At 39.1% G+C, this 27,977-nt stretch overlaps 2 protein-coding genes and 1 long non-coding RNA gene across 6 annotated transcripts in view; 1 reads left to right on the top strand and 2 right to left on the bottom strand.

The window, feature by feature from the left end:
* The window catches only part of LOC126376532 (phosphoenolpyruvate carboxykinase [GTP]-like), a 33,300-nt gene extending 20,741 nt beyond the window's left edge, over positions 1–12,559 (bottom strand). Inside the window, exons 1-2 of the mRNA XM_050023988.1 lie at positions 12,432–12,559; positions 4,462–4,531 (exon numbers count right to left, since the gene is read on the bottom strand). Of these exons, the coding sequence (XP_049879945.1) occupies positions 4,462–4,493 (32 nt within the window). The 5' untranslated portion in view covers positions 4,494–4,531; positions 12,432–12,559. The remainder of the gene's footprint in view (positions 1–4,461; positions 4,532–12,431) is intronic.
* On the top strand, positions 11–25,291 carry LOC126376739 (uncharacterized). Of its 4 annotated transcripts, none has more exons than XM_050024303.1 (4): positions 244–283; positions 347–473; positions 23,515–23,662; positions 24,501–25,291. In XM_050024303.1, exons 2-4 carry the CDS (start codon positions 373–375, stop codon positions 24,597–24,599), a joined length of 348 nt encoding a protein of 115 aa, XP_049880260.1. In that variant the 5' UTR covers positions 244–283; positions 347–372; the 3' UTR covers positions 24,600–25,291. The 4 variants fall into 4 exon arrangements, 2 of the variants coding, with proteins under 2 accessions (XP_049880260.1, XP_049880261.1); XM_050024304.1 differs by lacking the exons at positions 244–283; positions 347–473 and adding exons at positions 19,119–19,193; positions 19,933–20,772; XR_007567742.1 differs by lacking the exons at positions 347–473; positions 23,515–23,662; positions 24,501–25,291 and adding an exon at positions 3,635–4,261 and having other exon boundaries at positions 11–283.
* Positions 333–3,560, bottom strand: LOC126376782 (uncharacterized). Its single transcript, XR_007567764.1, has 2 exons — positions 3,152–3,560; positions 333–422 (listed from the first exon to the last, which is right to left on the bottom strand). It is a non-coding gene; the product is annotated as an uncharacterized LOC126376782 (long non-coding RNA).
* Positions 25,292–27,977: the final 2,686 nt, after the last annotated feature.

The following is a 27,977-nucleotide window of genomic DNA, read 5'->3' as shown; positions in this document are numbered from 1 at the left end:
TTTAATAAGATCAGAGGCCACGGTCTGTCTGCAGCTTGTAATAATTAGATCCGCTTACTACTAAGTATAATAATTTTAATTAAGTTGTAAAATAAATAAGGATTCTATAGAGAAATTAATCGAGGAACTTCACAACTAATGAGGCAGATAGTTGGGGTCGCGACCTGTTCAGTAAAGTGATAAACTGATATTACTTTTTATAACGTGAATGACGATTAGAATTATTAAATTAGTCTACCAGCCGAGCCCGTATAGAACAGAGCAAAGAGCTTGGACTATTGAGGTACGTATGAATTAACTATTTAGGCTTTTTTTTTTGACGTGACTTATTGTAGATTTGCCGCAGATGGCATTAACTACTTGGCCGGACAAATGGGGAGCGCTGAAGGCTCTCACCCGGTACAACGTTTAAGACAACAGGCCTGGGGGTGCCCAGTTGGGCGCGAACCTCGGCTCAGGGCGTCGTCTGAGAGGTAAAATATTTGAAAGAATTAATCGACCCTAGTGGGTCGATAGCGATAAGCGCTGAATGAGGGAAATCGTCGACCACGCCGGCGGGGTCGGTATCGGGGTCCTGAAGTGTTTGGTGTCGCGAGCTGATTAGCTGCCTCTATGGTAATCGGGTCGTCGGGATCGTATATTACGTCCTTCGGACGTCGATACTTTTCAGTACCGTCCCTAAGCGGGATGTATTCGGAAGCCGCAACTACCAGGGATTTGGGTGGTGCGGAGCAGAATCGAAAAAACGTTTGGAAGCTAATTTGAGCCTCTATTTAGGCAATAGTCAAGGTAAACATTCAACACTACTCTATTTTAACGTAACATAACATAGTATCAGGCCTGTAGCTCCTCGCAAGTTATGTCTAAGTCCCATTAACCGGGCACAAATCCTGGAAACCTTGGGGGATTAAAATGGCCACATCGAAGCAATTCATCTAAGAAAGCAATACTGCTATTTGACAGTTGTTTGCATTGCGCACTTACTTTTATATGCGAAGATGTCAAATTGCAATATTGTCCCTGGTTTGTGTAGAGAATATAATCATTACTTTCATCGATATTGTTTTGAATTGGTAATCAAGTTGAATAACAAATTGTATTGCATTGACGATTTTTTTTTGTTTTGGTTTTCCCCGAAGAGCAAGGAAAACTATACCCATACAGCCATGTCTTATGTATGTTTTTTCTTAATGATGAATAATGAAATGATGAAAGGTGATGACGATGAATGATGAAACCTAAGTCCCCACCCTCGGAGCTGACTCCTACTCCGAACCCCAAACGAATTAACTCAAAAGTCCGCATAAACTTTCGAGTTATGAAGCGACTTGTTGGCACGAAGCGAAAATAGATAGGTACACTTTGTTTATTGAATATTCCGATTTAATAAACACTATCGCGAATGTTTTCTGACTAACTTAATGCGATCACTAACCACAAAATACCACTTCGTATTGATTATTTAGATTGTTCATGAAGAAAGCAACAGTCCCGTTTCCGTTCCCGCCAAAAAGTCCTTGAATTGACGAGTAAAGAAATATATCCTTAATCTATACTAATAGTTTTATAAAATCACTCAGCCGTCACATAACGATGAGCGATTATATAGATAATATAGGTTATAAGTTGTAACATAAACAGCCTATATACGTCCCACTGACGGGCCTCTCCTCAATCAACAGGCTGCTCCATTGTGGGTTAGTGGAGGTGTTTTTACAGCTAATAGCCGGGATCAACGGCTTAACGTGCCGTCCGAAGTTCAGAATCATCTTACTTAAGGTGATACAAGCCTGCAAAGTCCTTAACAAACAAGTTACATTATACAGAGTGTTAGCTAGTGACATCGTAACGAAAACTTTACGTTGAGTTTCAACTTTTGAGTTGATATCAAGTGGAATTTTCCGTCGGAAAAGTATGGAACTGAAAATAATTAAAAAAAGCAGAATACCTACTCATGGTCTGAATGTTTCCGCAAAGTATTGGTTCCGATGCCACTAACACCCTGTATAGGTAAGTATAATTATACAGTTCGTTATCCAAAAACCACTATCACTGTGCCAACAGTTGTAAATAGGTACCTATCAATTAAGCGCAGGTATATAACGGATTACTATGATAAATATAGTTAAGTATGTCTAATCTCTTTGGATACTACTTGTATGAGTAAATAAAAGATAAATGCCAGGCCCCCTGTTACGGATGTGTGTAAAAATAACAGTTTATTAGCAACAGAATAATAAACAAATACATTGTTTGAGGTTTACGCGGTAAAACACATAATTCCGGGTTCTTACCGCGTTAATCGGGGATATGAGACTCCCGATATTTCAACACTGTTGCAAGTGCCATTGTCATATTATATGTATAATAAGTAAGTACTTAATAAACAAATAACGGCCTCCGTGGTCCAATGGTTGAGCGTTGTGCTCACGATCCGGAGGTCCCGGTTTCAAATCCCGGTGGGGACAAATCACAAAAATCACTTTGTGATCCCTAGTTTGGTTAGGACATTACAGTTTGATCATCTGATTGTCCAAAAGTAAGATGATCCGTGCTATTACTTACTGATGTAAGTACGTAATCGAGTCATGTCAGGGGCCTATGGCGGCTCAATAATAAACCTGACGCCAGGTTTGATGGGGTTGACAATCCACCTCACAACCCACACGATAGAAGAAGAATAATAAACAAATACTTCTGCTGTTTTGCTTTATTATACCGTGGCAGCTTTGACGTGATTTATAGAACTTGGCCGGGAGCGCCGAGAGCTCCCGTCCATAAAAAAATGAAGACAAGGACTTGGTGGGCGCGAACTTAGGCTTAGAGCGTCGTTTGAATGGATTATTTGAGGGAATCGGACCTTCGTGGAGAATAAGCACTCAAAGAGGAAAAGATCGACTACGCCGGGGTCGGTATCTGGGTCATACCGGACCAACATACGGCTTATAGGTAAGTAGTGAAAACTTCGTAAGTGCATTTTTTTATAATTTTTGTTCACAAAACCTCACAATAGACCCGGATTAAAATGAATACGTTAATTATTTTTTGACGTGACTTATTGTAGATTTGCCGCAGATGGCATTAACTACTTGGCCGTACAAATGGGGAGCGCTGAAGGCTCTCATCCGGTACAACGTTTAAGACAACAGACCTGAGGGTGCCCAGTTGGTCGCGAACCTCGGCTCAGGGCGTCGTCTGAGAGGAAAAATATTTGAAAGAATTAATCGACCCTAGTGGGTCGATAGCGATAAGCGCTGATTGAAGGAAATCGTCGACCACGCCGGCGGTGTCGGTATCGGGGTAAATTAGTACGTTACGCTTTGAGGTTTTGTGGAAGAAAATCACATGAGAATGTGATAACGAGTTGTTAACAAAAATAAAAAAAAAACGGGGCACCCTCAGGCCTGTTGTCTTAATTTTTGTACCGGATGAGAGTCCTCAGCGCTCGCCATTTCTCCGGCCAAGTAATGCCATTCGCGGCAAATCTACAATAAGTCACGTTAAAAAAAACACAAAAATAATTTATTAAAATAAGAACCAGCTGAATTTCGCAAGCAAAAACGTGTAACAGCGTACAGCGTACAGTAGGTACATGTAGCGATATGGAGTCACTGCCACGGATCCAAGTCCACAGATAAGGAATGATGCAAGGGGGTGTGCGGCCGTGCCTCCGCCTGACCCGCCTATCTGCGTGTGCGCCGATAAACACGGCAGAGGAAAATTACGCGGCGATTCGAGAACTAAACTATTGTCGCGGGAGAGAAACTAGGTACTTATGGTTTTTGTTTTCATAACACTTACCCATGCTGAGGGAAACTCACAAAGACAAAAAAAATATATTTTTTTTTTGAGTTTTTTAGTTTTGCATGGACAGGAGGAGGACCCGGATGTGTAATAGTTAACGTAACACGCTCCTCCCGGCTTGACAAGTGCTGCGGGTTCAAGTCGCGTCCGAGTCACGTTTTTGTTTTGCGATTTTTCTCTTTGGACGCTACTTTACGTTACGATGTCGCACCCACCCTATAGAATAGAATAGAATAGAATAACTTTATTCCCAGAACAGTGAAGGTTACTAAAGCATTTACATAAATTAAGTTTAACAATTTGTGACTAGTAGCTAACACTGCCCAGGGAAATGGGACTGACTCAGCATATTGTTGCTAAGAGTATGGTACGAGTACCCACTCTCACCAACACTGATATTCTGCCAGTACCCATATTACGCTTATAATTAGTAATAAATGAATTGAACGTGCCAACAAAAAACCGTGCCGTGAATTGTTTAAACAAAAAAATATATAAATAAGTAAGGTTAACAAAGTACTAAATGAAAATCAGTAGTATGCCAAGGGGTTAAATCATAATTGATAGTATTAATAAATAAAAATATATATTATGAGCTATATACATATTCAAGACTGGAATTACACAAAATAGAATAATACAAAACGATCCACTTACTTTTTGGTAAACCTCGTGAGGAAGAACACCATTTTTGTTTCTTTCGAGTATCCCTTAGCTTGTCTGTGTCCTGAAATAAATAAAAAAAAACACTATAACAGTCGTCTGGTTCACATGAACATCAAAGACGTTATGCAAAATACTTGTTCTTTATGAACACTAATGAACAGTTCATTAATAAGGTATAATGCATGTATTTAGGTAATCATCTTATTGTTAATAATAATTATGGAGCCCATTAAAATTATTCGATCCGTGACAGTAGTGAACACCTCTGCCAACCCCTTGGGGCCGTCCAATAATCATGCGAGGCTCGAGAGGAGGAGAGCGGTCCATGAAATAAAAAAAATTAAAATAAAATAAAAAAGTTTATTGCAGTATCTTTTGGTACATAGTTTATACTGGGTTTCGAGCCACCTTTTAAGCATAGATATGCTTGTATTAGGTGACTCCGTTCTTCCATAACAATTTTCGTAATTGTACCTTACACTAATTGACAAAAGAACTTCAAAAAAAAACACGAAATGTCATAAGGGGGAGGGGGTGTATTAATATATCACGAGTATTTATTTTTTCGGCAAACGCGCGATACTGAACCGAAAAGCGGCGTTTCGTGCAATTATTTTGGTAGGTAGTAAAAAATACACGTGATATAGGATAGGTGTAGTCTTGAACCTCACCATGTATCACCAGGGCCCTCCCCCTTGGTGTTACATGGGAGGGGGTTAAAAATGTCAAAAAATCATCACATGATTAATGGACGGCGCCCTTCGGGGTTACAGGCGTGATATTATGTTAATTAAACAACAGACTGGTTTTTTCACTCTAGAATACCTTCTATATTTTTCAACACCATTGTCCGATGACTTAAATCCTAAGTGTAAGTACCTACCCAAGTTATAAAGATGTACTGTTTATTTATCTATCTCTCTCGTTGACAATATTCAGTTATACCAAATTTAAAGAAAAAGGTATAAAATGTCTATATTTTGCTCATTAGGCCGGCTACACACCTTCAGTTTTAACTGTGCGTTGTAACTGTACAGTCGAACTGTACAGATAAATCGTTAGGTGTGTAGAACAAACAGTTGAACTGTACAGTTTAACTGAGATCTAATCAAAATATGAATAGATAAATCTGTACAGTTGGAACTGTACAGTTCAAACTGAGAGTGTGTAGTCGAAAACTGCGCAGTTTCGTCAGTTTTGCCCAAGTGTCGTCGAGTGAGCACGTATTCTGTTTCATTATTTTGTGTGTGACTAAATTAAGCAAATGCAAATAAGTTTCTTCATTCATTCTTAAATAATTATTATAATCATCTGGAGAAAATCTGAGTTCTTTCAATAAATTATTATGCGTATACTGTTGTCTCAGTAATAACCAATGTTTACACCAAATTTTTTTCCTTCTTTGTTTTCTATTTTTCAAAATGCACAATAGTCCAATTATTGCCACAACATCATCCGATGAAGTCATGTTTATTCCGAGAACGTGCGACTTGCGAGAACAGATTATTTGAACTGAAAAAAACTATCGTGTGTAGGCACTAAGAACATCAGTTTTAACTGAACAGTTAGATCTTACAGTTAAATCTATACAGTTAAAACTGAAGGTGTGTAGCCGGCTTTAAACACTTTTCTTTGCTAAATATGTCTTGTGTATTAGAAGAGGACTTAATTGCGAAATTCATAAAGCTAATATTAAAATTGCGAGAGTTTAACATCCTTTTCTTTTTTATAACTTAATGAATTTGATTTAGTACTTAGTTGACATTTGAAAAGTCATCTGATTGTATGCCCGTTAGACGTTAATGCAAATTTAAAATTATCTTTATTCAGTTGGTAACATAGGGCTACACTTTGAATCGTCAATTTTTACATAACGAACGTCTCGTCTACTTAAGACTACTGCAGCTTCTCATAACCATACTTATATCTAAGGAAAAGTAGCCGCAAGAAAAACCTCGGCATAGTACAGTAGACGTTTTAAAAACAAACATACAATTTTGTTATACGACCTCCGTGGTCCGTGGTTGAGCGTTGGGCTCATGATCCGGAGGTCCCGGGTTCGAATCCCGGTGGGGACATATCGATTGTCCAAAAAGTAAGATAATCCGTGCTTCGGAACGCTCGTTAAGCCGTTGGTCCCGGTTACTACTTACTGATGTAAGTAAGTAGTCGTTACATGAGCCATGTCAGGGGCCTTTGGCGGCTCAATAATAACCCTGACACTAGGGTTGTTGGGGTTGGTAATTCACGTCACAACCCACACGATAGAAGAAGAAGAATTTTGTTATACAATTCTGTAATTTGGCTGTCTAATATTATTAACAGAAAAGCCCGCTGACACCAGGGTTGATGAGGTTGGTATTCTACCTCATAACCCACACGATAAGAAGAGAAGAGTTCAGTTCGGGTCAGTTTTTTTCAATTTATTTTTTTTCTCTTTGTAGGTTTATATTGTTGTACCAATCGATCATCATACCACCAGTCACTGATAACAAAGTCTTAGCAATTGCACTGGGCGGTTGAATCATTATACGTATTCTTCTGGGATCGTAAATGAACAGCCTCTGTGGTCTAGCGGTTAGAGCGTCAGGCTCATGATCTGGAGGTCCGGGTTCGATTCCCGATGGGGACATTGTCGAAATCACTTTGTGAGACTGTCCTTTGTTTGGTAAACTTTTCAGGCTTTAATCACCTGATTGTCTGAAATAGTAAGATGATTCCGTGCTTCGGAGGGCACGTTAAGCCGTTGGTCCCGGCTATTAGCCGTAAAAACACCTCCACCAACCCGCATTGGAGCAGCGTGGTGGAGTATGCTCCATACCCCCTCCGGTTGATTGAAGGGAGGCCTGTGCCCAGCAGTGGGACGTATATAGGCTGGTTATGTTTTTATGTATGTCCTCTTGTCTATGTCAATTTGTCAAAAAAATATAATGTCATATTGTCCCCATTACTAACTTACACAGAGTAGTATGTGTGACGTCATGGTTTATCTAAGGTGCACAGTGGGGCTTCTTGCCTTTAATAACATCATGTCCACAACAACACGGTATGTACCCGGTGCTATATTTAGATACATTGAAGTTCTCTTACATACCTATTTGTCCGGCCAAGTATTTCATGCCATTTGTTGCAAAACAAACAAAAAAAAAGTTTTCATCTCCAGCTCCTCCGTGCTTCGGAAGGCACGTTAAGCCGTTGGTCCCGGCTATTAGCCTTGTCAAATAGCTTATTATAATATTTGTGTCCGGGATGGAACAATTTGTAAACCTTCGATATGAATATCGAGATAAAGCGAGGTTGATTTGCAAAAACATGTTTACCTATATTTATATCATATTTTATGAGTGTCACTTTAGATTTAGATAGCTGGAAAATTCTCAAGTACACCAAGGAAAAGTAATAGAAGAAATAGATACGAATCTTATATACAGTTTAACAAATACGAGTATATTGTTGCCATGTTGTCAGATTTTATAATATGTCGATGTTGTCACGTGATATTAATCATTGTTTTATATTTATTTGGCTTATCTTATCAAAACGAGTAGATATCTACGTATTCTGTTTTCGTGGTAAAATACTTGTTTACAGCTAGCCTAACTGAGCACCTTCAGGCCTAAAAAAATTCTTCATCATTTTTCCTTTTCGGTGGATAAGAAAATGACTGGTATAACTTAAAGTAAAATTAGGAGGTGTCTGCAGGAATCCGGGCCATCTAAAACTATAAATATTATTTATTTTTTTAGACTCACAGACAAGTATCTAACTAACAGACGTACTAATGCTATTGGCTGCAAATCTACAATAAGTCGCGTCAAAAGAAAGAACATAAATATTCCTAAAGAAATTGCTTCGTTGACGTGTAACATCTTGTTATGGTCGGTATCAGGTATGCGACAAATTCAAACGGGTTATCTTGTAATATCTCCGCATAATGCGCAGACGCACGCGTCACGCCGCGTCATCAGGAGCTACCAACAATGATACTACGCACATTTGTGTTAACTTACTTGTGCTTTTCTACCTGTCTGTATGTGAGTTAACTTTTTATGCGTATCGCCTGAAGTAAATGTTTTTTTATGTTATTTTTTTTTATTTATAACTCCACGCTAATCCTTCATGGGGCTGAGAGATATGATGTCGGTACCTAAATCATCACTGTAGCATAGAATAAGGAATAAACTGTAGGCTGAAACTCATTGACGAAAATCATTGGTTCTAGACTGTCCTGCCGGGTGTGCATGACAACTGCGCCGCAGAATTATATCAAGCGCTTGGACCATTAAACGATACGAATTCTAGCTACGTAGATGGACGTCAAACGGCTATTGGACGAAGCGCTCACCTCGCAGTAAGAGTCGAGCGTTCTTCCAATCCAACTGAGGTACCACACACGGACGGATCCAGGGGGGGGGACATGGCGGTTCCCCATGCCCCGCCCTGGGCGCCAGATTGGGTCATGGGTGGCTGCAATTTTATTTAATTCTCTACGGAGATAGGTTGTCCGCGACCTGGTGACCCCCCCTCTGACTTAAAAACTGGATTCGCTCCTGCTACCACGGCTCACATAAAAGAACTTTTTTGACGTGCCTTATTGTAGATTTGCAACATCATCATCATCATCATCAGCCCATTAACGTCCCCACTGCTGGGCCTTCCCTATGGATGGATAGGGAGATCGGGCCTTAAACCATCACGCGGGCCCAGTGCGGATTGATGGTTATTAACGACTGCTAATGCAGCCGGGACCAACGGCAACGGCTTAACGTGCCTTCCGAAGCACGGAGGAGCTCGAGATGAATTCTTTTTTTTTGTTTGTTTTGCAACAAATGGCATGAAATACTTGGCCGGACAAATAGGACTATAAGAGAACTTCAATGTATCTAAATATAGCACCGGGTACATACCGTGTTGTTGTGGACATGATGTTATTAAAGGCAAGAAGCCCCACTGTGCGACCTTAGATAAACCATGACGTCACACATACTACTCTGTGTAAGTTAGTAATGGGGACAATATGACATTATATTTTTTTGACAAATTGACATAGACAAGAGGACATACATAAAAACATAACCAGCCTATATACGTCCCACTGCTGGGCACAGGCCTCCCTTCAATCAACCGGAGGGGGTATGGAGCATATTCCACCACGCTGCTCCACTGCGGGTTGGTGGAGGTGTTTTTACGGCTAATAGCCGGGACCAACGGCTTAACGTGCCCTCCGAAGCACGGAATCATCTTACTTTTTCGGACAATCAGGTGATCAGCCTGTAATGTCTTAACCAAACTAGGGATCACAAAGTGATTTTTGTGATATGTCCCGGAAAAATCACTTGATATCAACTCAGAATCATGGTCTGAATCATCCCTCAAAGTTTTCGTTACGATGTCACTAACACCCTGTAGGTATATACATAAATTCCAAAGTGTTTATCGATAAATAACTTTGCACGTAGGGGTTAATATCTAATTTACAGTGACACAGTGTACCTTCATATATCATACCTACAGTAAAGAAATAAACCAGTATATTTTACTTTAAATTCGTTTCGAAAAAATAAAAGAATTTGAAAAAAAAACCAGTCCATAACCCTCATCTAGTGGTTCTTTTTTTAAGCCAACTTTGAAACAATTGGACAATATTGTCATCGTTTATCGATGTTGTGCTTACTGCGGACTAAAAGTCACGACTCACGCACGACACACAGACTATCGTCCACTAAGTCTGATGAACCACGTGATCTGTATCTACTTAATTATATAATATAAATGGCAATCACAGTTTTCAGCCAGTTGTGCGTCAAGCGTCAGTAACGGGACATTAAAAAACCTAATTATAATTAAGGTATTTTATATTAAAGTATTCTCTAAACCAAAAAAGAAATTGTTTTTCCTGAAACAAATTTAAAAAGATGGCGTCTGCAGGAATTCGCACCCTTATACACGTAAGTTGTAAGACTGGCAGTACTTTTAAAACCCAATGTTTTTATTTTGCTCTTGAAAAAAAAACTATCAGAATACCTTATAATAATAATTAAAGTAGGTGCGGACTTGTAGGTATACTGGCTATGGAAGAGCAGAGAGCAGAAAGACCACTTACACAAGCATATTCTTTCGGGTTCGATTACCAGTCGTGTGAATTTAGGACTCTTAAACTCTAAATGGATTTTATTACTATATATGTTTTTAACTCAATATTAATTAATTTTTCATTTTAATAAATATGATTTTAATTTTAGTTTTGATTTTAATAATTTTTAACTTTATTTCATTATTATTATTATTTTTAATTTTAATATATGGGACATAATTATATCTTACAATATGGGTGCCTACCTGAAATAAATGCATTTTATTTTTATAAACTGCCTCGGGAGCGTGGTTGATTATGTAAAATAGTCCGTAGAGAACAAAATTATCTTCATTCAGTGGGTTATATAGTTAAACTATGAATGGTTAATTTTTATATAAATATATGTTATTGTTCAAAACGGTATATACCTAAAGTGAAGTGGACTCCAAACCTTGTTACCTTCATGTAGGTACCATACAGTAAAGAAATAAACAATTTTATTTATTTTAAATTCTTTCCAAAAAAAATAAGAGAATTTGAAAAAAGAACCATTCCATATCACTTAACTTTTTTAGTTGCAAGATCGATGGAAGAAGTTTGCATTTTTATAAAGAAACATGATGGACAAAGGAAGCACAATCGTCAGCCTTGATTGTAATTAACGACACGCCTTCTTTAACTAAAAATAAAACTTGTCAGTTTTGGTCCTGACGTTTCTGGTTGGACCCACCCGGGTAGAACAAGTCTGAAATCTCGTTTGTAAATGTCAACGTAATAATCGCATCGTCGCGGCGCGGGCGAATACGTAATTACTACTTAAAATACGTAGGTATTGGTTCAATTCTGCCTAAGTAATCTATCTAGAAGGTGGCAATGGCGCTAATTCCTGGGGGTAAAAAAGTACACATCGAAGCATTCATCTAAAAAAATAATAATGCAATTTGACATTTGCGCATATAAAAGCAAGTGCGCAATGCAAACTAATGTCAAATAGCAATATTGCTTTTTAGATGAATTGCTGGTTGTGTACCAGCGATATACCTATTTGTTTCGCCCCGGTCATTCATTAATTTTAATAACAGCTGTCGAACATCCATCCCTTTCCTTTTCGGTGGATAAGAAAATGACAGATATAACTTAAAATTAGATGGTGTCAGGAATTAGCACCAAATTCTACTTACGCTGTTTTGTCACCAACAAACTAACCAACCTAGGGATAACAAAAGTGTTTTTTCATATGTCTCCTCCGGGATTCGAACCCGGTACCTCCGGGTCGTGAGCCCAAAGTTGTAACCGCTTGTAATTCGGAATTGTGAGATCATCTTTGTTGTTGCGTAAGTATGCAGGTATGTAAGTTGTTAGGCCATTTCTTTGCAGGGCAGGTTAACTGAGAATCGAGTTTCTTACATTAATCTACCTAGGAATACTGCACCGTAACTACGTATTATACGCGCATGCGTAAATCCATTTATCCATTTTTATTTGTTCTTACATAAACATCTTGTATACGCACATGCGTACGCCCCGGGCAAAGACCTCCAGTAATTTTAATCACAATAATTTCTTCTCTCATGTGGGTTGTGACGTCAGCAACCAACCTCAACAACCGTGGTGTCAGGGTTACGAATAACCCCAACAACCATAATTGTATATACATACTAGTAACCCACAACGCACGCATTAGTACCTACTTATACATACTAAAAATAACTTAACACAACCCTACTTTTTAAATAGGTAATTTATATTATAGTTTTTTTAACCGCGAAAAGTATTTAAAAACTTACTTGGCAAGCTCATACTCGAGCAAAGTATTCTGTAATATTTTGTGCACAACACTACAAGTAGGTAGGTACTTTCAGTGAAGGATAAAATAATCGCTTACCTTATTACGACGGTCAGTCAACTGCAGAGAAATCAGTGCACGGTTGGTCTCCCATATACACGTGCTGTACGTGCAGCGGTCGCTATACCGACGACTGTACTGATACGAACTATTATGTATTCTGTGTGGATACAAATATTTATACGTAAGCGGCTCTCGTATTATCACTGTAGTCAATCGTCGACGCGGAGATGTCGAATTTATCTATGCGAGGTGGCGTCGCGATGCAGGAGGTGTGTTAAGTATCAAGGTTTATAAGTAAGTAAGTACCTAAGTACGTAAATATATTCAAATAAGCAACAATGGTGCTAATTCCTGTAAATACCATCTAATTTTATTTTAAGTTATATCTGTCATTTTCTTATCCGCCGAAAAGGAAAGGGACGGGTAATCGACAAGCATAAAATTTATGGAACACACGTCAATTTTAAGCACAAATCTAAACCAACCGTCTAAAAATTTTACATCAGTCAATAACCTGACACGTTCATTTACTCATTGTTCCTAAAATTAAGAGCTGTGAATCATCCGTCCCTTTCCTTTTCGACGGATATGAAAATGACGGATATAACTTAAAATAAAATTAGGCGGTGTCTGCAGGAATCGGGGCCAGTAAAGATGTAAAAGTAAGCGATAAGTTTTTTATGAAACTGGTTGCTCCTCTTCATGATAAAATTGGTTGGATAAGTAGGTAGTTGGTGATTAAAGTAGCATGGAGAATACACCTACAAGAGCGTGGCTCTTAAATTAATGACGATGAAGTAAACTAGTTGTAATAAAAGTAGGTAGGTACTTATTTGTATAAAAAATAATGATAAAAAGTAAACAAGTTCGTACAATAAAAATGAAAGATAAAAAGAAATCAAACTGATTTTTTTAAGTTGATATCAAATTGATAACAAACTTTCTTATTTACCTATTGTTAGAAATATTATTTAGATTCCTATATTTATAACATTGTACCTATTTAAAAAAGTCTTACCTACTTTTTATTAGACAGATTTTGAAGTTGGCTGAATTATCTTTAGTCGTTTGCCAAAGTTACATGCAACTGAGACTTCGTCATGTAAACATATTGTGTCGCGATGTTTTCTAGTACTTACTTTATATATAGCTTACAGTTTATAGCTGATGTAACCGTTCAGTTCACCCTCACAAAACTATCAACATGTTGAACTCATTCTTCGTAATCAAATCAAAACATTACAATTAATACAATTATCAAAGGAAACAAAAACATTTATTGGTCACCTTATCTTTCTACAACTCGTGAATTTAATCGCAGAGGAAAATTACTACGTATAGACTGGCAACTCTCCGCTCCCCGACAGCAGCTGAGCTAGGTTTACCTCACCCCCCTGGGCGTCAGACGTCAATGTGTAGTGTCCGTGTAAAAGTGATGTTAGTGACACCGTAGCGAATACTGAGGGGGTTGATGTGGCCCACGATTTGATATCAAGTGAAATTTCCTGAGGAGGAGCTCGGTGGCGCAGCGGTAAACGCGCTCGGTCTGCGATTGTTGAAGTTAAAAAAGCAACTTTCGCAAAGGCCGGTCATAGGATGGGTGACCACAAAAAAAAAAGTTTTCATCTCGAGCTTCTCCGTGCTTCGGAAGGCACGTTAAGCCGTTGGTCCCGGCTGCATAAGTAGTCGTTAATAACCACCAATCCGCACTGGGCCCGCGTGGTGGTTAAAGGCCCGATCTCCCTATCCATCCATAGGGAAGGCCCGTGCCCCAGCAGTGGGGACGTTAATGGGCTGGTGATGACGATGATGATGAAATTTCCTGATTTATACCAAGGAAAACATTTATTAATAATGGTGCTGATTCCAGTACGGTCACGAGCATTAAGTTCCATGTCGCATTAACTTTTTTTGACAAATTGAACTGTAAGTCTCACTAAATGTCAAATGTGTTAGTGCGACAGAGTCCTAAAGTGGGTACATTATATTGCTCATGACTGTACACACCATCTAATTTTGTTTTAAGTTATACCCGTCATTTTCTTATCCGTCGAAAAGGAAATGGACGGGTAATCAATCCACAGGCATACAATTTTTGGAACACACGTCAATTTTATGCATATAGAAAGCCAAACCTATAGAAAGCCATTCCGAAATGTTGTATTGGCTAATAACCCGACAGAATGAAACAGGTTGCATTCAGCGAGATGCCTGCTTAATTCGCCAGGGTTATTCATTCGTTTTATCGTAAACTTAACAGTTGTCAAGCTCCCGTTCCTTTTCCTTTTCGGCGGATAAGAAAATGACGGGTGTAACTTAAAATAAAATTTGGAAAATTATGAGGTGCCTGCAAGAATCGGGACCAATCTAGTACGGTCACGAGCATTAATAATAATATGTATACACTTTGGTACCATGTCACATTAACTTTTTAGACAAATTGAACTGTAAGTCTCACTAAATGTCAAATGTGTTAGTGCGACAGAGTCCTGAAGTGGGTACATTATATTGCTCATGACTCTCCCTATTTAGATTATACAATTTTAGGTATAAGTACCTATAATTGTTTTAACTAGTCGAATACATTTAACCTTATACTATCCTTGTCCCGCATATAGACGATCTGTCTAGATGAGGTCTAGATTATTAACTATTTATTATAAGTACACAATAACATAGTTGATAGTTGCAAGTAAGTAGTCGTTACATGAGCCATGTCAGGGGCCTATGGCGGGGCAATAATAACCCTGACACCAGGGTTGATGGGGTTGGTAATTCACCTCACAACCCACACGATAGAAGAAGAGATAGTTGATAATGACAAAAATAAAAATAGGTACAAAAGGTCTACTTATCTCTAAAAGACTTGCAGAGATCTTCCAGCCGACTCCGCATGGTGTGAGAGGTCAATGAAAGCGAGAAGGCACAAAGTGCAGAAATAAAACAAACATACAAATATTATACATATACCTATAAATAAAAGCAAGTGTTACATAGTATTATATATAATAATATACATAAAACACACAGGGTGTAAGTGACATCCTATCGTAATGAGCTCATGATTCTAAATTAACATCAAGTGGAATTTTCCATCGCAAAAGTATAGAATAGAAAATAATTTAAATAAACACAAATAAACATAAATTTTGCGACGGGAAATTCCACTTGCTATTAACTCAGAATCATGGTCTGAATCATCCCTCGAAGTTTTCGTTACGATGTCACTTACACCCGTTATATTAGACATTGTGTTTAATTTGGGGATAACGGACAGCTTACTTTGTAGAGGCTGTCTGGATGCAGAAGTAACTGCCCCCCATGTAATCCTAGAATCCACGGGAGTGTCAGCACAACGGGTAAAAATTATCAAAGGAATGGGGTCGCTCCGCGAAGCCTGTGAAATCCCCAGGAGGCTTCTGAGCTTCTGGAAGGAGTTACGTTGGCTTACGTAGTCAACAATTACACGCATAATGGACCATCTTAGAGTCTAAATGCGGAAAGCAGAGCCCACTAACTTACTAACTAACTAACATTGTGTGATTGACAATGCTGTTTTAATTTAGCTTTGAAACAAGCAACTGATGGACGTTCGCTGATATGCGCTCTAGACTATATCATATACCTAGTATAACACGTAAAGATAAGTATTTACGCAAAGAGGTCAAGTGTAATGTGTGTGCGCGTGGAAAACGCAAAAGGGGGTGGCCCAAAGAGACCAGGCGACCCTCGGTTGCCCGGGAATTTAAAAACTCTCGACATGTCACGGGACCAAGCTGCAGAGATCGCAAAAGTCGCGAGGAGTGGAAATCTGTTTTTCGAGCCCTACATCCAAACAGATAAAAGGATTAGAAGAAGAGAAGAAGAAATTAACTGGCGTGTTTTCCGAATGTGATTTTTTCAGAAGGGTGTTCGATTTTCACTTCATACAAACAACCTCGTTTTACACAGACACCACAAATTGACGTTACATACACGCGCATCTGTGTGTGTGAAGTTTGACACCATACTGTTCAAGTCTAAACTATGTTCAAGGGGGGGGTGAGGTAAACCTAGCTCGGACTTTGGTGGGGAGCGGAGAGTTGCCGTTCTATACGCAGTATTATTCCTTATTCGATGCTATAAAGCGTCGTTATGGCCCCTTGGTGTTTATGTAATAACTTTATCTAATACATAGGTACTACATAAGAACAAAACAACCACACTACTAACCAACCACCGAATTTATGAATTAACTCCTGCGAGAGTTTATTTAGCAATCACACGAATACACAACTGCTCTGGGTTGCTAAGCACACCGCTGCAGGGGCTACCATCCTGTATGTAACGGAATGGCTTGGCAGAAAATGGTTTTGAGCAACAAATCCGCACATACTACTCCGTAATCTTATTATTCAAATATAATGACCGCCGTGGTCCAATGGTAAAGCGTGGGGCTCACGATCCGGAGGCCCCGGGTTCGAATCCCAGTGGGGACATATCACAAAAATCACTTTGTGATCCCTAATTTGGTTAGGACATTACAGGCTGATCACCTGATTGTCCGAAATTAAGATGATCCGTGGTCCGGAAAGCATACTAAGCCGTTGGTTGCGGTTAATACTTACTGATGTAGGTATGTAGTCGTTACATGAGCCATGTCAGGGGCCTTTGGCGCCTCAGTAATAACCCTGACACCACAAGACAAGAAGAAGACTCTTTCTTTCAAAATAAACGTTTTTATTATTATTCAGTAGTTTATTATTCTGTATGGTATTCCATGCATAAATATTGTTTATTCTACGATCAGTAAATATGCAATATAAAAAAGCAGCGCGCCATTCAAACGAGCTTAACCTTAAATAAGATCAGTTTTCCTTTTCACATAAATGCAGATCAAAAGGGTTCCACACTATTCTACGAGCCCCCCTTTAATCCACAAAGACACTATATTAAACCCATTCGATTCTGGACATATTTCTCGATAATGTACAATAGGATGGTATGTATTCATAAATTGTCCCGAGCACAATGCGGGGTGGACAGCCACCTGTGCGCTCCCACACCACAAAGGTTAAACCATCAAAGAATTGCAAAAGATGTCCAATTGTGAATTTGTTTGTGAGATGTTGTAGGGCCCGTATTGAAAGGACGTTCGATGATCGCATGTATCTATGTGGGATTATTTAAATGTACAACATACTTACATAAAACATATATCTAGGCAAGGGCATTCCTCGTACGTATTTCATATATCTACTTATTTAAACACATAACATAAACAGCCTATCTACCTTCTACTGCTGGGAACAGGCTTCAATCAACCGGAATGGGTATGAAGCATACTCCACCACGCTTCTCCACCGAGATTTGGTGGAGGTGTTTTTACGTCTAATAGCCGGGACCAACGGCTTGACGTGCCCTCCAAAGCACGGAATCATCTTACTTTTTTAGACAATCAGGTGATTCAAGCCAGAAAAGTCCTTACAAAGGACAGTCTCACAAAGTGATTTCGACAATGTCCCCATCGGGAATCGACCCCGGACCTACAGATCCTAATGCTCTAACCACTAGACCACAGAGGCTGTTCCCAAATGTTGGAAACCAAAACTCTGTCAATCAATAATTCGAACCCGGGACCTCCGGATCGTGAGCCCAACTCTCAACCACTGGACCGCGGGGGCCGTTATACATGTGCTAATATGTGTATACTTGGGTAGATAGATATAGACTGACAGCAAGCATTGATCGCCCGCATGTGAATAAGGACACAAGAAGGTGTAATTAATTCATCTTCACTTGGTCATTAATCTTTCTGATATGCCTGCAAAGGCAACATTTAGTGAGACGTAATTTGCAACTATAACTGCAACTAAGTATTACTGTACCTAAATTTATACATAATAAAAAAAATATCTTCATCTTTATCTTTTGAGGGATTGCTTGAAGCGATAAGGCCAATTCAATTCAAATTCAAAAAATATCTTTATTCAATAGGTAACATAATTACACTTTGAATCGTCAATTTTTACATAACGAACGTCTCATCCGCCTAAAACTACTGCAGCTTCTCACAACCTGTATAGCCGGGGAAAAGAAGCTGCAAGAAAAACCTCGGCACAGGGCCCTGGACGTTCTTTTAAAAAAATCGTCATCTAAATTAAGTTTCTTTTGATTCAAAAAATCTGTAAAATAATTAGGGCCCGCTACCATTTAACCAATCTGCTATTTACAACCTCCTAAGGAAAAACCAGCCCATAAGTTAAGTCACATACCTACCTCGGAAACATAAATATTTCTTGGTTTCCTCACAATGTTTTCCTTTACCGCTGAGCACCATCCCCCTAGAATTATCCCGTTTTTCACAGGGTTCGCTTACCGAACCTGAATATTAGACCGGTCCGGTTTTTTACAGAAGCGACTGCCTGTCTGACCTTCCAACCCGCAAAGGGAAAACCAGCCCAATATAGGTTAGGTCACATACTTCCGACACGCATTTCTCAGAAATGTGGATTTCCTCACGATGTTTTCCTTTACCGCTGAGCACGTGATAATAATTTGTGATCTAAGCATAAATTCGAAAGTCTTAAATATAAAGCATAAAGGATGCGGACCTGCTACTTCACAATGAGAGTCAAGCTTTCTACCTGGGTTACTTATTATTTCATGCATAGGTAAGAAATGTATTTTTTCCATTCCAGATTAAGAATTATCCCAAAACTCACATAACATAGACTATTATACGTCCCACTGCTGAGCACAGCCCTCAATCAACTGGAGTGAGTATGGAGCTTACTCCAACACGCTGCTCCACTGCGGGTTAGTGGAGATATTTTTATGCCTAATAGCCGAGACCAATGGTTTAACGTACCCTCTGAAAACCACGGAATCATCTTTTTTTTCAGACAATCAGGCGATTCAAGCCTGAAAATTCCTTACCAAAGGACAATCTCACAAAGTGATTTCGACAATGTCCACGTAGAGAATCGAACCCGGACCTCCAGCTCGTGACCACTAGACCATGAATGCTATTCCCAAATGTTGGAAACCAAATTCAGTCAATCATTAATTCCATATTGCACAAATAACATATAAGGCACATACGAACTGATAAAATAAGCGCATTAGGCGCGCTTACTGCTAAATAGCAACACTCAAAACTCACAGGCGGCACCCGTTGCCCATACAATGGTCTCAATCCTTTTCAAGCAAAGCAGCTGAACGCATTCTGTTTATTATTCGCTTCCAATCCAGTGTAGACGCAAAAATATTGTTCGTCCCCACACTAATATAAAGTATATGTGTGTGTCTATCTTTTTATTTGTCCGTCTTTCACGGCAAAACGGAATGACGTATTGACGTGACTTTTCAAGTGGAGATAGTTGAAGTGATGGAGAGTGACATAGGCTATTTTTTGTCTGTTTTTAACCCCCCACTTCCCTAAAACGGGGGGTGGAAGTTTGTTTGGAGCATTCCGCAATTCCCAAGGTAGAAAGCTAATAATTGGTACCTATGCGGACTATTTGTGACTAACAAAAAAACGTGCTTATTTTTTCAGGGGGTGAAATTTTATATCGGACTTTTCGCGGAAGCTAAAAATTGGTACAATCGAAGAGCAAAAGTGCAGTCACTGAGCCCAGCGAATTATTTGTAAACAGTGGTGAAATTATGAACCATTAGTTGTCATAATTTTAAGAATGTTTTTGTAGGTGGTTTTGGTCTATTACAGAAACGACATGTAACCAGGTCTTAAGCGCAACCAGTTAATTCATTACATAAACTACCTATATACGTCTCACTGCTGGGCACAGGCCTCTTCTCAACCAACCGGAGGGGGTATGGAGCATACTCCACCACACTGCTCCACTGCGGGTTGGTGGTGTTTTTACGGCTAATAGCCGGGACCTACGGCTTAACGTGCCCTCCGAAGCACGGAATTATCTTACTTTTTCGGACAATCAGGTGATTCAAGCCTGAAAAGTCCTTGCCAAACAAAGGACAGTCTCACAAAGTGATTTCGACAATGTGCCCATCGGGAATCGAACCCGGACCTCCAGATCATGAGCCTAACGCTCTAACCACTAGACCACGGAGGCTGTTCATTCGAAGAGGATTCATTACTTTGCAAGAAACTGATTGGACTTTTGCACCTTATCGTACAATAGAAAAGGGGAACCGTGTTACCTAGAATTTAAGGCGAGCGTAGCCGCGGGTTTAAGCTAGTTTTAAAATACCTGTAAATACAGGTTGAAAAGATCGAGTAGGCGTTAGTCCCTAGTTGTGCGATGCGCAACGCTCAGGTGGCGGTATATAAAGGACGGATGGCGCCGGATGGACATTGTGTTGTGGCATCGGTGGTGGTGTGGTGCTGAGGATACGTGATGCCTGTGAGCGGACGGTGAGTCAAGATTGAGATTTGATTTTGTACTTGAAAGTGGTAGTTTACTGGGTTTCATTTGTTTATGTGAGTTAAGTGTGTTTTTTGGAGTTGTTTCAAATGTGTTTGTGGCAATTTGCCGTGTGTATATTTATTATATCAACTTCAGCTTTAATTTTAGGTATTTATTTCTTTGTTGCACCATCCCGCATCCAAGTTGTTTGTAAATGTTTGTTTCCTTTTGGTGGTTGCCTGGAAGAAATTGCTCTAGAGCAATAAGGCCGCCCAAATTGTACTGTATTCATGTGTTATGTCTGATGGTTGAAATTTATTTCTGTGCAATAAAGTATATTTGATTTGACTATTAAATTGAAATATAGGTAGATGTATTTCTATTTTTGAAAAGTGTTAAAATATTGCATTAGATTTAAAAAATTATATTGCATTAGATTTAAAAAATGAGTGTACTGTAAATATTTACTTAAATCATTTTTTTAAATTGAATCTTGAGAGATGGTTCTGTCCTAATTTGGACATACTTAACAACGCCTGTGATCCTCATAGGGGTGGATAGGGCAGCGAATTGTGAGAAGGCTTTTGTTTTTGGTAGCCGCAAAATGTGTGTGTTGTTTAACGAAGTTGTCCATGTTCGTCGTGGCGAAGTATAGTTTATATTTTTGGTTGGTATTTTTTTTATTACACAGTCGGTTATTCAGGGGGGTTAAAAAAACATCTGAAAAACCAATATTGCTATTTGACATTCTTTTTTATATGCGCAAAACGTCAAATTGCGATATTGCTTTTTAGATGAATAGCTTCGATTCCCCCATGTCAGTCAATGATCTGAATGGTCATTGATAATAGTCGAAGTTAGTAGAATGTACTAGACATGTAACTAGGTATAGAAATAGTAATAAGCAGTGGGACAAAAGTTGGCAGATAGTAAATCAATCTTCTATCTTCGTTTATCGTGTGGGTTGTGAGGTGGATTGCCAACCTCATCAGCCCTGGTGTCAGGGTTATTATTGACCCGCCAAAGGCCCTGACATGACTCATGTAATGAATACGTGCTTACATCAGTAAGTAGTAACCGGAACCAAGGGCTTAACGTGCCTTCCGAAGCACGGATCATCTTTACTTAAGGTGTCTAACCAAACCGAGGCTCCTAACGTGTGTTTTTTGTGATATTTCCCCACCGGGATTCGAACCCGTGACCTCGGGATTGTGGGCCTAATGCTCAACCACTGAACCACAGAGGCCGTTTCGGAGACAGTAATGAATAAATAGTTTTATTTTAGACATAATCCATAAAGGTAAGTAACACAAGTCTTAACTAGTGTTAGCAGGTTATTAGTACCTACCCACAATAGACATGCACAATTAAACTTATTTACCCAACTGCTGTAAATACATAATTGGGTAGATTCCTAGGTCAAAGATAAATTATGAAATTCTGATTACTAAATAAAGACAGATCTGAATTATTAGAAGTATTTGACTTATTTATGAATTTTAATAACGAACAATATAATAATAATCGCGAAATATTGTCACGTTTGTCTATGACGTCATATGTTGCTTTTTCATACAAATTCCATATTTTTTGACGTTTAGTAAAAAGTAACTGATTTGAGCAATGGTCCTTGGATTTGACTCGTTGGAAACTAGCCTAGTAAACAGTTGACAAGCGGATGCCAGCCGTCCAATCAAATATAAATAAATACTACTTACCGTAATTTCGCGAAGTAACAGAAAGCCCGGTCTTTTATATCGTGTGGGTTGTGACCTGAAATACCAACCTCATCAACCCTTGTGTCAAGGTTATTACTGAGCCGTCAAAGGCCCCTGACATGGCTCATGTAACAACTACACACTTACAACAGTAAGTACTTCCGAAGCACTGATCTTCTTACTTTCGAACAATCAGGTGATTAGCCTGTAATGTCCTAACCAAACTAGGGATCACAAAGTGATTTTTGTGATATGTCCCCAACGAGATTCGAACCCGGGGCCTCCGGATCGTGAGCCGAACGCTCAACGACTGGACCACGGAGGCCGTTAGAAACCTCACGGTGTGGGTACTTAGTGCATTTTGCGATGGATACCTCTGATTAGCTATAGAGGTGAGCTTATGTTATTTGTGTATAGAACACGTGAACAAAGTGTCTTCCTCTTAAATAAATCTAAGATTAATCACTCTTAGGAAAAAAATATTTTATTTGTAGTACATTGTTTTAGGTTTACGCGGTTAATACATAATTAAAACACATAATAACAGGTTCTGACCACTTCATGGCACTTGCAACAGTGTCGAAATATCGTGAGTCTCATATCCCTGATTTAAACGCGGTAAGAACCCCGAACCCCTGCTTCTATGCTGTTCTGGGAGCAAATAAAAAACATAGAACACGTTCAGCTGCTTGTCTTCCCGGGCATGTCGTAAAAACCGACAGAGGGATTGCGTCCTCTAACATGATGGACTAATGTTATGGGCGATAGGCTGATCCCTTATCACCATAAGGTTCATCATAATCCATCTTAGGACTTCGTATCAACAGTGGCTGCAAGTTGTCTTTGATTACTTGTGGCTCTGCCCACCCCATTTGGGATTACGGGCGTGAGTTTATGTTTGTATGTAAGAACCCGTTATTATGTGTTTTAATTATTTATAGTAAAAATGTTTAGGTTAAAGATAAATTGCTTATTAGCTTGTAGGCTAGATTGTATTTTGATTCTATGATACATTAAAAAAATTGTGTACAGGAACTTATTAGTCCTGGTGTGGGTGCTCACGCTGGCCGCGCTGGTGACGTCACAGATCACCTTCAGTCGTGACTGGAGTGGAGGCAAGAGAGCCGAGCCAGTGGAGCTCGACTGCGGACAGTTCGCGCGACTCTGCCGACACTTCGTAGTGAGTCGCATACTATCATCTTCCCCTTATGATCATCATAAACCGCCTATACAGGGTGTTAGTGACATCGTAACGAATACTCCGGGGAATGATTCAGACCATGATTCTGAGTTGATATCAAGTGGAATTTTCCGTCGCAATTCATGATTTTATTAGTTTTATTTTTAATTATTTTCAATTCTATACTTTTGCGATGGAAAATTCCACTTGATATTAACTCAGAATAATCAGCTGAATCATCCCCCTCAGTATTCGTTACGATGTCACTTACACCCCGCACAAGTACATACGATAGCCATACAAGTAGGTATGGGTGTTAGTGACACCGTAACGAATACTGAAGGGGATGATTCAGACGATGATTCTGAGTTGATATCAAGTGGAATTTTCCGCATGTTTTTTTTAATTATTTTCAATTCTATACTTTTGCAAAGGTAAATACTACTTGATATCAACTCAGAATCATGGTCTCAATCATCCCTCAAAGTTTTCGTTACGATGTCCCTAACACCCTGTATACGTCCCACTGCTGGGCACAGGCCTCCTTTCAATAAACCCTGACACCAGTGTTGATGAGGTTGGTAATCCACCTCACAACCCACACAATACTAGAAGTAAAAGAAGGTCCGCCTAGCTAACCTGAAGATTTTACAGAAGCGACTGCCTGTCCAATACAGGTTAGGTTAAGTTAGAGCCAAGATTACCTTCGAAAAGCATCCGTCCTTCGATATCTCCAAGGAATTTTCTACTATTAGTAATTCTCGGCCTTGGATCGTGTAGTGCGTAAATCGTGTCGTCGTGAGATGTCGGATAATATCCGATTGTCCTCTGTTGGCAGCACGAGATGAAGTCGTCGCTGGCGGGCAGGCTGCCCGACTCCGGGGCGAAGCACCGCCACCCGTTAGAAGAGACGCCCCCCATCTATGAGGATGAATAGTCCATCGGCACACCAGTATTCCACCATCACTTCCATTATATCCTGATGTGCTGTTCTCTTTAGAATTAAAGTTCGTCCAGTTATGAAATAGAAGGAGATTCGTCGTTCACAAGTACGCTTTTTCAAACTGTAATTGGTCACCCATCGGGCATCGAAAAAAAAATGAACGAAGAAGCTGGTACCAGATGCAAAACTGCCAATGACAGATTAGAACTTGATACACACAGGCGGACCGGAAATGTGGTATAATATAAATTCTCCTTATAAATCCTCGTGGGGTTTCATGCGTTAGATGTCACACGATAAGGATTTTCGTATGGAATATCCAAGGTATGACGCTTACATACAAACTCTCGTTTCCCGGTCCGCAACGTCCACAACACATCAACATTATTAAGAGCTACGCTCTTTTCGGTGTATCCATTCTTGTCTATCAAATGCCAATTCTTTCACTTCCTTATAAGACACGACGTCCATTTTCCCTTTAATCTGTTCCAAATTTAAGCTGTTTTTGGTCTTTCCCTTCCTCTCTTTCCTTGTAGCTTGTTCTATGACGTTTTTAATAAATTCGTCGTGTCTTATTAAGTGTCCAATCATCAATGATTCATTAGTTTATTCATTTTCTTCAGTGTGTAGCACATACACTGAAGAAAACATGTATATCCGAAATACAGACGAAACGAAAAAACAGCATATCGTCCCTTAGCTTACAACACCGCTTAAGTCATTTTTACCAACTTTACAGGAGACGAAAAAAAATGTCTTATTTAAAATATCTGTAGATTTTTTTATTGCTACTTAATACATACTCTAGTTAGCGGTTAATAAATAATTATTTATACTTATTTTGACGATTTACTTTATTTTAACCTTTATTTTCTTCTTCATCCAATGGCATTAAAATGTAAAAACCGCCAATTTTCGACTTGAGCGGTGTTGTAAGCTAAGGGACGATATCAGACTTGTTATTCAGCTCTTAATCATCTAAGTTGCCAAATGCAAGACTAGGTACAACCCAGGGCTGCTACAGGATCCAAAGTTATGTTTGTTTCAAAATTGGCTGGAATTTATCGTGTTTGATATATCGAAATTCTATTATCTTTTATTTGAGACATCCTGGTTACAGCCCTGGCGTTTTCACATTGGCTGGTACACGCTTTAATCTTTTAATAGTTTATTTGAAAGGTAGATTGGTATTTGTGTTTGTATAGTGAAAGCATTTGTAGCGATGGTCTAGAAACTTCTATTTGTTGTTTATTTCTAGTATTCGTTTGATCGTAGATATATATATTCTTCTAGGTAATTTCATACATGTATAATGTATATTCTCCATGCCTATATCTACCGTCCTACGTGTACTTAGTATGCTAATAGACATAACATATTAAAAGGGGGTAACTTTATACGGTAATACGGCCCGAGTAAAGAGCACATAGGAAGAATAGATATTTGCATAATTACAGTGTAAATTATTTCGTGAACTTTCGGTTATGAGACTTGCCATAAATACTCAGTGTTAGTTTATTAAGACATTATTTTATAAACAAGACATGTATTAAGAACGCTTTCTTAGAATATTAATTAATTTCATTATCAAGAGTTTGATACCTTCTTTAATTAGCGAGATATTTTTGAAGTAGTTATTGTTATAGCCGACTGCGCAACGAGAGGAGGGTTATGTGTTTATTTGTAGTTCAAGTTACATTTGAGACTTTAATAGCGACTCTCTGAAAGGTCAGACGCCAAAACCTCGTAAGTGTAAAATGTAAATGCCTTATAAAAAAAAAAAACTATCTAACCAGACCTAAATCCTTAAAATCCAATTTCAATTACATCCTATTCATATATTCCCTAAAAAACCGTCGAGTGAAATAATACCTACATTATGGATAGACACGCTTTTTAGGTTTGCCTCGGATGACATTAACTACTGGGCCGAACAAATGGGGATTGCTGAGGGCTTTCACCCGGTACAAAAATGTACATAGTCCCTTGCACCTTATCAAATAAAATACACACCATCAAGAGCATGTTTTAAAATGTCCCGTTATTCTTCATAACACACTCGCCGAGGGAGCTAGCATCAGCGTATTGAGTACTTTGAGTAGTTTTTCGTGGAAGCATTATCATAAACCGCGTTTACAACTTGATGGTTTCACCTGTCCCTAGGGTTGTAGATTTTACGCCAGTGCTGATGTGTTTAAGGTCAACGGAACGGTAACTTCACCTACGCGTAAGGTCATTTAATCAAAATGTAACGGCCTCCGTGGTCCAGTGGATTTTTTTTTCCAGCTGACCTACGTGAAAAGAAAACATCCACATGCAGTGTATTATATAAGAGTATTTTTTTATTATATTTATGTTTCTTCTTGTGTCACTCTAGTCATAACTTATAGGTTGTATTTAATGTTAAGTATACAGGTAGGTAGGTAAGTATATAAAGTTGAATGCGCGACCATCTTATGACCCACACACGATCCAGCGATGAAAAATGATAATTTGTAGTATTTACTAATGTATTTCGTGTAAGCGAAAATGTTACCATTAGTACGTAAGAGTTGTAACAGTTAAAGAATTGTATAATAAACGACAGAAGTTGATTATCAATTGTTTCATTTCTTACAAATATTGAGTGACACTCAAAATCCTTCGTGTCAAATAAACATTAAAACTGTTAGATAGAAAATAATCGATCGACCTAATATCGACTGATACATTACTATGGTCACAAACGACACAACACTAGATTACGTACTTTGTCAGATCTAATTCTTACCGCGCATTGAGACGAGTGTAAAATCTTTCTTATTGAAATATAATCAATAATTGTACTGAACTTCTTATCGTGTGGGTAACCCTGGTGTCAGGATTATTATTGAGCCGCCAAAGGCCCCTCACATGACTCGTGTAACGAATACATACTTACATCAGTAAGTAGTAACCGGGACCAACGGCTTAACGTGCCTTCCGAAGCACGGATCATCTTACTTTCGGACAATCAGGTGATCAGCCTGTAATATCCTAACCAAACTAGGGATCCTAGTGATTTTTGTGACATGCCCCCACCGGGATTCGAACCCGGGGCCTCCGGATCGTGAGCCCAATGCTCAACCACTGGACCACGGAGGCCGTTAGTACTGAACCGGTCATTTTGTTTAATAAAACAAGCTCACGACTATATACCCAGAGTGTCAGAGGTACATCCATCGCAAGATGAACTAAGTACCCACACCTCACCAAGCTTTCTGTTAGACCAACGTGATACTGTGAGCCGTAGCGCCGTCTATAATGGTCGAGCCAACTGTGTTAGTGAAAACCGGGGGGTTAAAATTTTCTTTTCATCTAAGAAAACAATATTGCAATTTGACATTTCCGCAT

This window comes from Pectinophora gossypiella, chromosome 21, assembly GCF_024362695.1.
Source record: "Pectinophora gossypiella chromosome 21, ilPecGoss1.1, whole genome shotgun sequence".
NCBI lineage: Eukaryota > Metazoa > Arthropoda > Insecta > Lepidoptera > Gelechiidae > Pectinophora > Pectinophora gossypiella.
The sequence above is the reverse complement of the archived record's forward strand: the minus strand, read 5'-3'. Positions and strand labels throughout refer to the sequence as shown.

What these genes read in the sequence shown, in the direction of transcription:
- LOC126376739 (XM_050024303.1), top strand. Translation starts at nt 373, where the DNA reads ATGGGGAGCGCTGAAGGCTCTCACCCGGTACAACGTTTAAGACAACAG. An exon ending in CTCAGGGCGTCGTCTGAGAG is followed by an intron (nt 474 to 23,514) that starts GTAAAATATTTG and finishes AATTGTGTACAG; the next exon opens with GAACTTATTAGTCCTGGTGT. An exon ending in GACTCTGCCGACACTTCGTA is followed by an intron (nt 23,663 to 24,500) that starts GTGAGTCGCATA and finishes CTCTGTTGGCAG; the next exon opens with CACGAGATGAAGTCGTCGCT.